The 13,493-nt window shown below is 41.2% G+C and overlaps 1 protein-coding gene across 1 annotated transcript in view; it reads left to right on the top strand.

The window, feature by feature from the left end:
• LOC117810797 (CD151 antigen-like) overlaps positions 1–13,493 on the top strand; it is a 37,979-nt gene that overhangs the window by 13,686 nt on the left and 10,800 nt on the right. Inside the window, exon 3 of the mRNA XM_034680762.1 lies at positions 1,180–1,371. Coding sequence (XP_034536653.1) covers positions 1,180–1,371 — 192 coding nt within the window. The remainder of the gene's footprint in view (positions 1–1,179; positions 1,372–13,493) is intronic.

The raw sequence follows: 13,493 nt of genomic DNA, 5'->3' as shown, positions 1-13,493 counted from the left end.
CTCATCTTAATTCACCATGAGCAGAGCACGTTGCAGTAGCAAGGACAAACTTCCTTTAACAGGCAGAAACCTTGAGCAGGACCAAAATTATGTTAGACAGCCATCTGCCTCGACCGAGTAAAGAGTACACAGCAAACCTGCAAGTCCTTCCATTTTAGAGGCATAAACCAGAGAATAAAAGCTGAAATAACTAAATATAATTTTTCCTTATGAAACAAACACACTGTCTTACATCCATCCATCTTTTATCCGTACCATATCCATACCTTTTACCAGTAATCCTGTAAGGGGAGGGAGCTAGAGGCGGTCCAAGCTGTCACTGAGCACACATTTGATAAGTCTCCTAACACTACCAGGGCTGACATCTAGAGACAGACTCAACTGTGAGTCTGTGAGTAAAATAAGAACCAAAATAAGTTTGTAATCATGGTGTCAAATTGACATTGACGTTTTAAGAAACGCTGTATAATGAGAATGTCTTGCAGCACTAAAACTGAATCATGTGTGTGCCTGCAGGAGTTTGTTATTTAGGGCTTTGTAACCAAACACAAACCACTTCCTGTGACATCTCACTGTGAGAAACGTCCACTCAACTTTGTCATGCATTACGAAAGGTTTAGTAAACAACTTCAATGTAAGCCACAGTAAGTCTTGGCGCTGACTGACAGTCTGGATCCAGGGCTTTAAGATGATCAAAAAGTTGCTGACTAAAGTTCTGCTTTTAACAAATCATCTAACTGATGACTCCGGCTGCAGAGAAGATTATTCTTTTTTATCAAACAGGTCTAAACAGCATTTGCAGCCTGGGATTACTGACCTGCACGGTCGACTCATTCACAAATTATCTTGCTGCATAATCTGATTCAAGATTAGATAATCTTGTGTGGCAGCGGTGGGTCTTTTTTTTTAATCAGTTCACTTTCCCCCATTGTCAGGCATTAATCTCAGGTGCCTCCTTCATCACTTTGAAGGAGACTCGGGTGATGAATAATTTAAACCTCTTTGGCACTCTCAGTTTCTGTCTCCTCAGTGTGGTACGTGTGTGTGTGTGTGTGTGTGTGTGTGTGTGTCTGTGTCTGTGTCTGTGTCTGTGTCCGAGTGTGTGTTAGCGGTTCACAGGGACCAGCGTCCGTCACTAGCGGAGCTCTCATTCTCTATCATGTGCTCTTCTTTCCCCAGCTGGCAGGGGGCGTTGTGATGGCGGTGGGAGTCTGGACCTTGGTCGAGAAGAGCGACTACATCAGCCTTCTCTCCTCCATGACCTACGCTGCCTCCGCCTACATACTGGTCCTGGCTGGAGCCATCGTCATGGTAACAGGCGTGCTGGGCTGCTGTGCCACCTTCAAGGAGCAGAGGAGGCTACTGCGAGTGGTAAGAGATCACGTCGGGATAGAGAGAGTACAGAGGCTGCACACTACTTGTGAAACTAATTAAGTATGAAAACACTTATTCAGCTGAACAAGAATAAAAGACAGATTTTTTTACACGTCATTTTTTATACATTTTAATATAACTTTAATATGAACAACCACATAACTTTTTACACTAACACCACCCACTCTTATTATAGGACTCTTTATTTTCATCATCATTATGGTTGTAGTTTTCACATCCTGCAATGAAAGTTGGCTTGTCACTAAAAAATGTCAGGGTGTGTTCTCAGTTGAGGGACCCAGAGCTGAGACAGAGGCTGTTTTCTAAACAGCCTGCTACATAGTACCTACTAATGTAGTAGGCAGTAGGTATTGCCTACTACATACTGCTTTTGAATTTAGTCTGTTCTGTTGGATCTGGTCTGCAGTGTGCTGGGCCAGATGTCACTGGATTTCCGGTTTTGGAAAGCGGAAGTAAACCAGGGCCAAGCTAATAGAGAAACTGCTTCTTTAGCATCCACCAATGATTCAAAAAGTGAAGAAGTGGTCTATATGGGGGATTTAATAATTTTCATAGCACCTAAAAATGGAGTTCCCCCCGTCAAAAAGAAGATAAAAGAAACATCCCAAACACTGTCCTAGTGAAAAACCTGGTGTGCTGGGAGACGACTGCACACAGAGACACACGCGCACACACGAAGGAGGGGGCAAAGGCGGAGAGAAGGGGTTGAACAACAAAGGAGAGAGAACACTGCTACAGCAGTGACAAAAAAAACAATCATAGAAAATAAAAGTGAACCCACCCCAGCCAGTTAATCAATACTAATGAAAAATAAAAGCCAGGTTTTATTCTTTGAATTTGTTTGACAGAGCTTATTCTGTTGACATTATAACAAATATTGTTTAGCGCTCACCTGTGCCAAGGATAAACAGAGATCAAATCAAAACAGCAAAAAAAAGTGAAATACTCAGTCAGGCAGAAATACACAAAGTACCAAATACTACGATAAACTGACCATAAAGCCCACGTGATCTCCTGATCATGTCCTGTAAATGCCTGGGTATTGTTTTCTGACAAGACAAGACTGTCTTCAACAGTCAAAACAATCATTCAGTGTGAATGTTTGCTGTGGAAAATATAAAAAAGGGTCGGTTTGGCCATGTGCAGTTAGTCACTTTGTCTCACACTGACCCTGCAGCAGTGATGACAGGCATTAAAAGTATCTAAAGACAAATAATCAGTTTTGTTTCTGATTCTCTCATCGGCTTTGTAGCTCATAAAAAAGCATAAGTGTTAAATGAACAGGGTTCCCACGCATCCTGGAAAACCTGGAAAACAGTTGACCAGTTTTCCAGTACTGGAAAACACCTGGAAAATGGGAGAAAAAGTAAAATGTCCTGGAAAATCACATATTGTCCTGGAAAATTATTTCAACATGTCTGCGTGTGACCTGACCCGATTAACAAAACACATCCCCATTCATTGAATGGCGACACTGTGCAACTTTTTTCACATCTCTTCCCCTTCACTTCATAATCATGCATTCACAGAAAACGGGTATATTGTCTATGTTTTATGGTACATGAACCTTGTAGAGTGCTCTTTGATTCAAAGAGTCTTATATTTAAGTTATAGTGTGACCAGTAGAGTCGGGCAGAGAGCTTGGGGGTCTGTGCCTCACAACTTTCTCTGCAGGCTGAGAGCTAAATTACCGTACTCTAGCTCAGATGTTCTCAAAGTGGGGTCCTGGGACCCCTGGGGGTCTGCGAACCATAGCGTGGGGGTCCGTGAAATAATTTGAATACATTTCTAATAAATTATAAAATTGTGCTGTGTCATTACAAAACAGCATACACACCATTGTTATGATACCATTTGGTGGCTCGAAGGGATATGTGAGTCTTGTTACTGTTAATTTTCTGAAAGCGTTTAAGATCCATTACTTGAAAAGTATAAATGCTGTCATGTTGAGTCGACAAGGAATGAAATGACCCTCTGTTTTAAAGTATACAAGTGGTATTTACTTGATTCAAATTGAAGTGTTATCTGTTTATCACTATGGTACAGGTCTGAAGTATTTACAGTGATACATTTTACAATACAAATAGTTCCAAGGGCAACTAAGAGTGCAAATGGTAGGGTTAGGGTTAGGGTAAGGGTTAGGATAAGGGTTAGGGTTAGGATTAGGGTTAGGGTTAGGATTAGGGTTAGGATAAGGGTTAGGGTTAGAGCTGTAGTCGGGCCTTAAAAGTTAGACCCGACCCGACCCAAGCCCGACAGAATTCTGCCCAAACCCGTCCGAACACGAATGACCTAGATTTTTTTTAAAGCCCGAACCCGTTTACAGCCCGACTGCCCCTACATTATTCATTTCTGATCTGGCTAATTTTGCAAGTTTTGGGTAGGTCTGTTGATCTTCCACCAGCTAAAAACATCGGTTTCATCTTCCATGACAGTCGTTTTAATGTAACGAGATACCTCGTCGTCTTCCCAGTCAGCTCGCTGTACGGTTTCCCACTCCTCAAGATTCACTGCTCATTTACCGCGCAAGCCCGAGCCCGTTTAAAATGATAGAAATTATGACCGAACCGTCGGGTTCGGGTACGGACAAATATCTTCAGCTCTAGTTAGGGTTAGGGTTAGGATTACGGTTAGGGTTAGGATAAGGGTTAGGGTTAGGATAAGGGTTAGGGTTAGGATAAGGGTTAGGGTTAGGGTTTGGGGTTAGGGTTTGGGGTTAGGGTTTGGGGTTAGGGTTAGGATTAGGGTTAGGATAAGGGTTAGGTTTAGGATTAGGGTTAGGGTTAGGATAAGGGTTAGGGTTTGGGGTTAGGGTTAGGATTAGGGTTAGGATTAGGGTTAGGATTAGGGTTATGGTTAGGATTAGGGTTATGGTTAGGATTAGGGTTAGGATTAGGATTAGGGTTAGGGTTAGGATTAGGGTTAGGGTTAGAACCAGAACTAAATTTAAGAAAACATAACCAGAACCAAACTCAAGCAAACAGAACCGGAACCAAACTCAAGGAAACCCAACCAGAACCGAACCGAACCAGAACCAGAACCAGAACCGTACAAGAACCGAACCAGAACCGTACCAGAACCGTACCAGAACCGTACCAGAACTGAACCAGAACCATACCAGAACCGAACCGGAACTGAACCAGAACTGAACCAGAACCGTAGTCAAGCAAACAGATACAGTACCTAACTCAAGCAAACAGAACCAGAACCAACTCAAGCAAGCAGAACCAGAACCAAACCAGAACCGTACCAGAACTGAACCAGAACCGAACCGAACCAGAACCAGAACCGCACCAGAACCGAAACAGAACCGAAACAGAACCGAAACAGAACCGAAACAGAACCATACCAGAACCGAAGAAGAACCGTACCAGAACCGTACCAGAACTGTACCAGAGCTGAACCAGAACCGAACCAGAACCTTACCAGAACTGAACTGAACCAGAACCGAACCAAAACCGAATCAGAACCAAACCGAACCAGAACTGAACCAGAACCGTAGTCAAGCAAACAGATACAGTACCTAACTCAAGCAAACAGAACCAGAACCAACTCAAGCAAGCAGAACCAGAACCAAACCAGAACCGTACCAGAACTGAACCAGAACCGAACCGAACCAGAACCAGAACCGCACCAGAACCGAAACAGAACTGAAACAGAACCGAAACAGAACCGAACCAGAACCATACCAGAACCGAAGCAGAACCGTACCAGAACCGTACCAGAACTGTACCAGAGCTGAACCAGAACCGAACCAGAACCTTACCAGAACTGAACTGAACCAGAACCGAACCAAAACCGAATCAGAACCAAACCGAACCAGAACCGAACCAGAACCGAACTCAAGCAAACAGATCCAGTACCAAACTCAAGTAAACAGAACCAGAACCAAACTCAAGCAAACAGAACCAGAACTAACTCACACAAGCAGAACCAGAACTAACTCACACAAGCAGAACCAGAACCAAACTCAATCAAACAGATCCAGAACCAAACTTGACCAGAATGCAACCAGAACCGAACCAGAACTGAACCAGAACTGTACTCAAGCAAACAGACCCAGTACCAAACTCAAGCAAACAGAACCAGAACCCAACTTGAGCAAACATTATTAACGTCCTCAGGTTGGCATTGAGAGAAATCAGATGCCTCGTGGATGCGCTGATCCAATTTCTCCTCTCAGTGAGTATTTGCCCGGTCTTTGAGAAGACTCTCTCTGAAGGAACAGATATTGCCAGGATACACAGCCTCCCCTCCATCACCTATATCCTATATCCTCACATGTGATTGGCCGCATGGCCGCCATGCTGACCAATCAAAACAAAGTTCTGCTGTGAGCAGAGCTGGGGCTGAACACTGTGAGAGCTAAGCAGCGAAAGGAAAAAACTAACAGAGCCACAATTTTTGATCATGACATCACTAATGCGCTTAATCTGTGTTACAATTATGAGGGGGCCTTGGACAATTTTTTCACCTGTAAGGGGTCCCTGGCTCCAAAAAGTTTGAGAACCTCTGCTCTAGCTAGTAGGAGTGCAAACTCCCGATAGTGAAAACAAATGGAACAAAAAGAGCGACACAGCTGCACAGAAACTCCACGTTGTAGACGTCGCTGATCATAATAGACATCGCCACGCAGGAAGACAGTTTACATTTTTTTTCAAATACAGAGTGCGTCTTTACACCGGTGAGATTTTTTCAGAGTTTACGGTAACTCAAATAAAAAAACGTGACATTTGCTTTGTTTTATATCGACCACTTAGCAGGATGAATATCATGATTAAGCAGGTATATTTTGAGTTTGAGTTGAGTTGAGAAACATTTGTGGCCATTTTTGACATTCAGTTCTATTTAGGTCATTATTGCACTGATCCTCGGATCATTATTATTATTTAATAATTTCAGTAAGGCAGCTTCCTGATTCCATTGTAGGCTCTTTTGTTTTTTTTCTTAGCTCATTTTATATTTTTTGAGAAAAGAGAAAGCTGAGATGTTGCCCATCATTGTCACTTGGTTGCACTACTAAAGTGAAGTGCTGTACATCTGTGGTTGCATTATTCTATTATCAATTTGCCATCATTTTTAAGTATGTAAGAGATGATTTCATTGATAGCCATAGACTCCATGTCTTTCAATGTAGACTTCCACTGAGAGAAACATATTAGACTATTTAGGAACTAAATTAGGAACTAAATTTAGACTGTCATACCAGCTTGATCATAAATGAAAATGTCCTGGAAAATGATCTCTGGAAAAGAGTGGGAATCCTGATTAAGATAACCTGCTTACAACTCCTCACTGGAGCTTTAAAGATGTGTTTCAAGATTTGTTCTACAAAGATTTGTGTTGTCTGGTTATTAAAACGAGTCATTGAATAAAGTTAAAAGGTGTATCTAACCGAGTCTCTCTGACTCTGAACTGAAAAGCAAGTTTTCGTTGGCTAAGTTGAGAGTTTACTACTTTTATTGACACTACAGGAAATATTGTTGGAAGCTTGCCTTTCAAAAAATGATAAACCTTTAAATTCTCAATAAAACCTACTGAGATAAGCTACAAATAAAATGATCCTTAAAGTGTCCAAAGATTTATTACTAAAAAGTCAAACTTCTCACTTTTTACAAACTCACATCCATCATAGAGAAATATGACTCCCTCAGAGTGACTCTGTGCAGTGGTTGCTCAGCCTTCAGTCAGATTTACGTGGAGTTATTTGGTCGGCCTTGAATGTGATGTTGTACTGTACTCTTGGCAGAGTTGAGGTTGATGGCGGACGCTGTATACAACTTGCAGAGGTAATGTTTTTTTAAGGAACATTGTGGTATCACACATTCAGACTCCAGCAGGGCCAAGGTGTCAGTCTGGAATCGCTGTCCGTTCAGACAAAACAAAACTTAATACAGAAGGAGCTTGTTAGCCCTGATTTGTTTTGGCACACTCTGTACCTGGCACTGAGTTATGCCAACAAACACCTGCATGGTACTCAAATCTGCTCACAGTATAAACACGCAGCAACACTTCACTATTCAATTCACACACATTGCATTGTGTTGGCCCTTATCCACACAGCACAGCAGGATAGATGTACGCATGCACACTACTTTGAGTGTCCAATGTTTGTGTTATATAAAGTTTGCAGGAACAGGCATCATCTTTGGCATCATTAGCTTTCCGACAGAGACGAGTCCAGGAGGGTTTGGCATAAGTTGATATTTTCAGCAGATGCCAAATTATAGCCAGTTCCCCAACTGGTGCATTTTATGGAGCCCTCTTCACTGTGAGAGAGATCCAAACAGCATACTCACTGCTGAATGTTGATTTTTACTCCATTTACAGTCATTTTTTCCAAGTTTCATTAACTTTAGTATTCAAACTTCAGTGTTTGTATGGCTGTCTGTTTTACCCACACTTAAAGTCTTTGTAAAGGACATTTTGGGATTTGTTTATAAATTGACTCTACATGTTGTTGAGAACAAGGGAAAAGTATGTGACCACTGAACTTCTAAAGTCTGAAGTTATACAGTTGAACTGATTTTCATCATTTTCAAATTCAGGATCTTAGGGGGCGGGGTTGGAAGGAAGCTTGATGATTAACTGGAGCCTACTTAGCCTCCCCTTACAGTACATCTGTATAAAAAGCAGAGCTTGTATAAGCATCAGTGGCTCACCTGCTCAGTCACCAGCTACAGCCAGAGCATCTTTGCTAGAGCGCAGTTTGCTTGTATAATAGTAGATGATAATAGACAACACTATTGACACAACTATACAGCTTTAAAACATAGAATACTTTTTGTAGTTTGTTATTTAGCCTGTTAAGCTGTCATTGATCACTGCAATATTGAAATCAATGGAGGGGGGTTTTGTGCCGATCTTTTCATTTGAAAAAATAACTCTCACCACTTCAGCCAATCAGAATCAAGCAGTCACTATGAGTGACACTGACATCCCAGAAAGTTGCACTACCTTTGGAAACTAGCTTCTTATCTTTTTAAATTGAAAAGTTCTAAAAGAAAAAGGCCATCAGGAGACCAGACGCAACATGACTCAGCAATAAAAGAGCCGCAATCATGGATTTCTACCAGAGAGTCCAAAAATCTCTGGTATGAGCCTGCATGCATAAAGTATGGCTGTACTACAGCAAGTAAGAATGGCTGTGATGAGCCCAAATGTGTTCTCAGATCAATTATAAAGTTTGTTTACAAAAAAAAATCAGATGAAATGACAGAGTAATACAATTATTATTTTCTGGAAAATAATTTGAGTTATGTTAATGATACAATTATGACATTTATTACAAAGTTGTATGTAGAACGTTTTATATTTGCCATTCTAACACAAGGATTTTAAGACATTTTGCTAGAGGGGGTTCCCCACCTGAGGGTTTTGCTGTATGGGAGTCCTTGGCAAGTCTTGGAACCCCTGGCAGAGGCCCCAACAAGAGTTGCCAACCTGTTCATCAGGACCTATTCAATACTCTACATCGTACACACTAACATCATTGATGAATTTGGGGTTCAGTATTATGTCCAGGAGCTGGGGATTTTAAGATTAGTGTTCTCCTTGCTCTATCTCCTAATCCACAGCTGACTCCTTGTAGATAGAAAACACTCAGCTGTGGCTGTGTACTGTGGAATCTCAGAGCTGCCAGAGTATCTTCAGGCTTAAAAACATAACTGTAAAGTGTGTAGAGCTGCTCACATTAAGTGAAGTCCAGATTATTTGATTTATAGCTCAGGCACTTGTGTACAAATCGAGATGTGTGCACTGCCTCTTCTCCTGTGTGTTGTGCAGGTTAGAAACGCTCGGCGCATCCTGAAGAGTGAAGATTAGGGCGATGAATCATGGTGGAGAAATGAACTTGTCGGCAAGGAGAGATGCTATCGAGATTGCTTAAGAGGGCAAACATAAGGGTGAGGTGGCAGGAGGGGGGGAGTAATTGTTTTTCCTGTATGTGCTGAGCTCTTGGTACCTGCTCAAAGGACATGAGGGCAGTTGTGATTGTCCACACTGTCCTGTAAGCTAAAGGGTCAAACGTTTTTACCACAAAACAGCTGATCCATTCACAGAAACACACACAGATAATCTGCTGCTGGTAGGCTGCAGCAGTTGATTAAAGAGAAGGCCGAATCAGTCTCTCTCTCTGTGAGGCTTTTAATGATGTTTTTGCTTCACCAAGTATGAGAGGGGTCAGCCAGACAAAGAGAAAGAGAGGATAACTCTCCCATGGGAAGAGGGTGTGGTGTAAGTCTTCAAACACACAGACACATTGTTTTGTTGGAGAGAAGTGACAGAAGAGTGTAATGACTCAGGGAGGAGAGGGAGAAGCTTTTTCCTTCCTAACAGAGCCAAATAGAAAGCAGTGTTAGCATAGGCTGGATCCACCTGTGGAGATACTGATTCATGGAGTTTGACCTAGGCAAGGCAAGTTTATTTATTCATACAAAGAGCAATTCAAAGTGCTTTACAAAAAAACAATACCAGAACAGTAACAATCAAATAAAAGATTCAGTTGGGGTTTTTTTTTTTTTCAAACATTAAAATTTTATATGCGGCCAGTTATGTTTGATCTACTCTCTCTCTTTCTCTCTCTCTCTCTAAAGTATTACAAGACTGAGTGGATATGGGTACTTATTTCTCACTTCCTGTCTTTTTTTTACCATCTTAATGTCCTTTTAATTTCAAGAGTCTGCCTATTTTGTTTAAAACCAAGCGGCAACCTCTGGTCTCAAAGTAGGAAGCCCATGCTGAAGTGTTATAAACTGCAATTCATCGAGTGTCCATCTGAGGCTGGCTGCATAAACAATGGAAACCACATACACACCAATTAAAAAAAAGACAATCTTTGCTGCTTAAATAAACATGTTTACAGCCGGGTTCAAAAAACGTCTTGGCTCTACGTAGCTCATTTATCTATCGGTACACACTGTATGGGGGTGAATTTTTTTCCAACGCAACGGTTCAGAAGATATTAAGATTACGAGTTTTTGCCCAAATAAGGACATGACTGACAGAACATATACGTGTAGCTGTTGGCTAGGAGGCTCAAACCCCGCCTCTTTACCTCACTGATTTGGGTTGAGTTCAACATTACCAATATGGCTGCTGCCGCCTCTGCCTGGCTTCAAAACAGCGCTCAGGAACAGATGGGTGACGTCCAGGATACTACGTCCATTATTTATACAGTCTATGTTTAAAACATATTATGCTATGAAGTTACAGATTTAAAATTATGATAAAACCTTTGTAATAATTTGACTTTGTTTGACTTCTCCTTAGGTAATATCACAGAGGCTGGGGAACATGGAAAAATGTTTTAAAAAAACCTTGAGATGTTGTTATCATTGACTAATTCTCCCTTGCCTGTCATCCCAAACCAAAAAGAAACTAAAGTTGCTTTGCCTTAGCAGTTGAAATACAATTTATGGTTATTTTACATTATTTATCCTGATAACAATTAAGATATGCTTAAAACTTTTGAAATAGCACCCAAACATGAGGTCCACTTGCACTAGTGAAGGATTAATAATGGGCCTAACCTTAAAGCTAGGGTTGGTAGACTCGGAAAACTAGCATGAATTTGAATGTAGCATGTCTTCAGGACTCCGTCTAACCCCTACCCTCCTCCCTCGGAGCTCCTCCAAAACCACGCCCCATCAGGACATAAAGATCATTTTAACCAGTATAACAAAAAGTGTATCTAAATCTGACTACCAACCCCAGCTTTAATAGCACGTATGTCATGAAACTAGACAGTTCTTTGAGCTGTCATTAACATACAGACCATCAGTTAATCCTGTATCCTTCTCCTAACTTTCCTATGTACATGATATAAAACGTAACATTAAAAGGTGATTATTTTTATATGGTTCAAGATCTTGATGTGTTTAATGCATCAGACAAAGAAAACAAGTACTTAATTGGAGCATTAATCCTCCCACAGACCATCTCTCAGAAGTTCTTTACCACGCTGTCTTTCTATGAAGTCGTATTCGTATGGGGGGGCAACAGGCTGGCAGAGCTGCAAGAGGAAGCAAATGTAAGAAGTCTCTTCGCTTTGTAGTTCATTTTTGTCTCGCTGCTCGGCTCACAGCACGCCTGACCTGCAACCTGATTGAGTCCTTCATGACTTAGTTATAACGATCATTACTCATGAAGGGCAAGCATTTATTCTGCTGCATGGCAGAGCGGCCAAAGAGTCTTTTTGGCTTCAGTGGGGGCAGGAGAGCGAGATGAAAAGTCCAAAAAGGAGACAAAAATAGTTGTAGCTGTTTTAATTTGGGTGTGTGATAAATTAGTGTATCCTCAAAAAGGTGGTCGAGGTTACCTTTCACACAAAAAGAGGGTCGGAGGTGGTTGAAATCGGTGCACACCTTCTGCTTTTGTGTGTGTGTGTGTGTGTGTGTGTGTGTGTGTGTGTGTGTGTGTGTGTGTGTGTGTGTGTGTGTGTGTGTGTGTGTGTGTGTGTGTGTGTTTGTCCACTGCATGGTGCATCTTGAGAAGCTGAGATAGCAACCATGAATCATAGAGAACGAATGAACTTGTCAGGAGGGAGGAGGGACTGCAAGAGATTGCCAAAGATGGAGAACATAATGGAGCTCTGTGTGTATATCAGTGTGTGTTCAAGGTAGTGTGTGTTTTTATGTGTGTGTGAAGCTACACTGACATTTTCTAAATAATTTATCAAAATAAGCCATTTTATGGGGTGACATCTTGTCCATAACTCTTGTGAGAATTAGCATTTTAAACTTGCTAAAAAAAAAACTCCAAAGACTTTATCATCATCCAAATTATTTTATTTATGAAATTCAAAGTGTTTAGGAAACTACCGATGACATCGCACACTTTTATCCAAAGTTGAATCTCCTTGATCATTTTATTTATCTAGTCTTTACTAATATCATCCAGTGACGTGCAGTATGGAGCATTTATTTTGATGTGCACTTTTTGAGAAATTCTCATATCCTTGTACCCTGTATTAACTTCCAGCAGAAAAGCTAACCGTCTATGTCTCTCTGTCTCTCTCTAGTTAGTCATTGCATTGTCAAGAAAAAGTTCAGATTTACTTTTTAGGGAAAGCAAAATATCACAACTAGTAACACTTTTCAGATCAAATGTTTGGACTTTCGAGTTACTCCTGTGCCAAACTGTCATCATCAAGGATCTTTCAGGAAAAACCTACGACCCATGCAGACTGATTGAGGTTCGTTGAGGTGCTGAACAGAGCTATAACAGTTTCACACAAGATGGTTGAAAATTGGTACACATGAGGGGCGGTTTGAAATCAGCTCTTGCGCCTGTAGCTGAATAAAGGCAAACAGACACGGCAGCCAAAGTTGGAAATGTAGCAGTAGTAGATGCACCACCAATTTTTCCTCACAGACTATATTTGCAGACCATTTCAGCATTTTTCTTTTATTATTGATACAAGATTGCCGTTAGCTATTGATAAACTAGTGCACTATCTCTCTCTCTACTCCACACCTGCTCTCCAGGTAACAGAGAGAAAGAGAGACACAAGAGACAATGTTAAGACAACTATAAACTCAACTCAATACGATTCAAAATGTTGGGTGTGTAATCCATTTTTAATGGTTCTCTTACTTTGCCTGACAGCAGAGTATCTTTGAAATCTTCATATGCTGTCATGTCCTGACTCCTGTATTCAGCTACAGACATGAGAAGCTCAATGACATTGAACATCAGAATGCTAAAAGCGCCCTCTGATGACCACTTGGATTTTACATCTCTACTGAGAACATAACGTCACAACTGATGCAGCTGACAGAAGTTACAGGGCTAACAGCTAAATCAGACACTTTTGAAGTTAGTTTAAACTTTCCATTGATTAGCTAAGTGTGAGGCCGAAGAGTCGACAGTGTTGCCAAAAGGTCACAGGATGACTCCTTTCTAAAAACAGACACGTGTCTGATTGTTATCAGTCTGATTAAAGTCACCTTCAGCATGACTCTGAACTCCTGCTTACTCAGTAATTGTAAAGGCGGCTGTACACTTCTAATGAAGTCTGAAAAAAGAAACACAGTCAGGCATGGAGTGGCATACAAATGTATATATCCTCTCTGATGTTATGTGCTGTTCCTGTATGG

Source organism: Notolabrus celidotus, chromosome 3 (genome assembly GCF_009762535.1).
Source record: "Notolabrus celidotus isolate fNotCel1 chromosome 3, fNotCel1.pri, whole genome shotgun sequence".
Classification (NCBI taxonomy): domain Eukaryota; kingdom Metazoa; phylum Chordata; class Actinopteri; order Labriformes; family Labridae; genus Notolabrus; species Notolabrus celidotus.
This window is presented reverse-complemented; position numbering and strand designations above follow the sequence as displayed.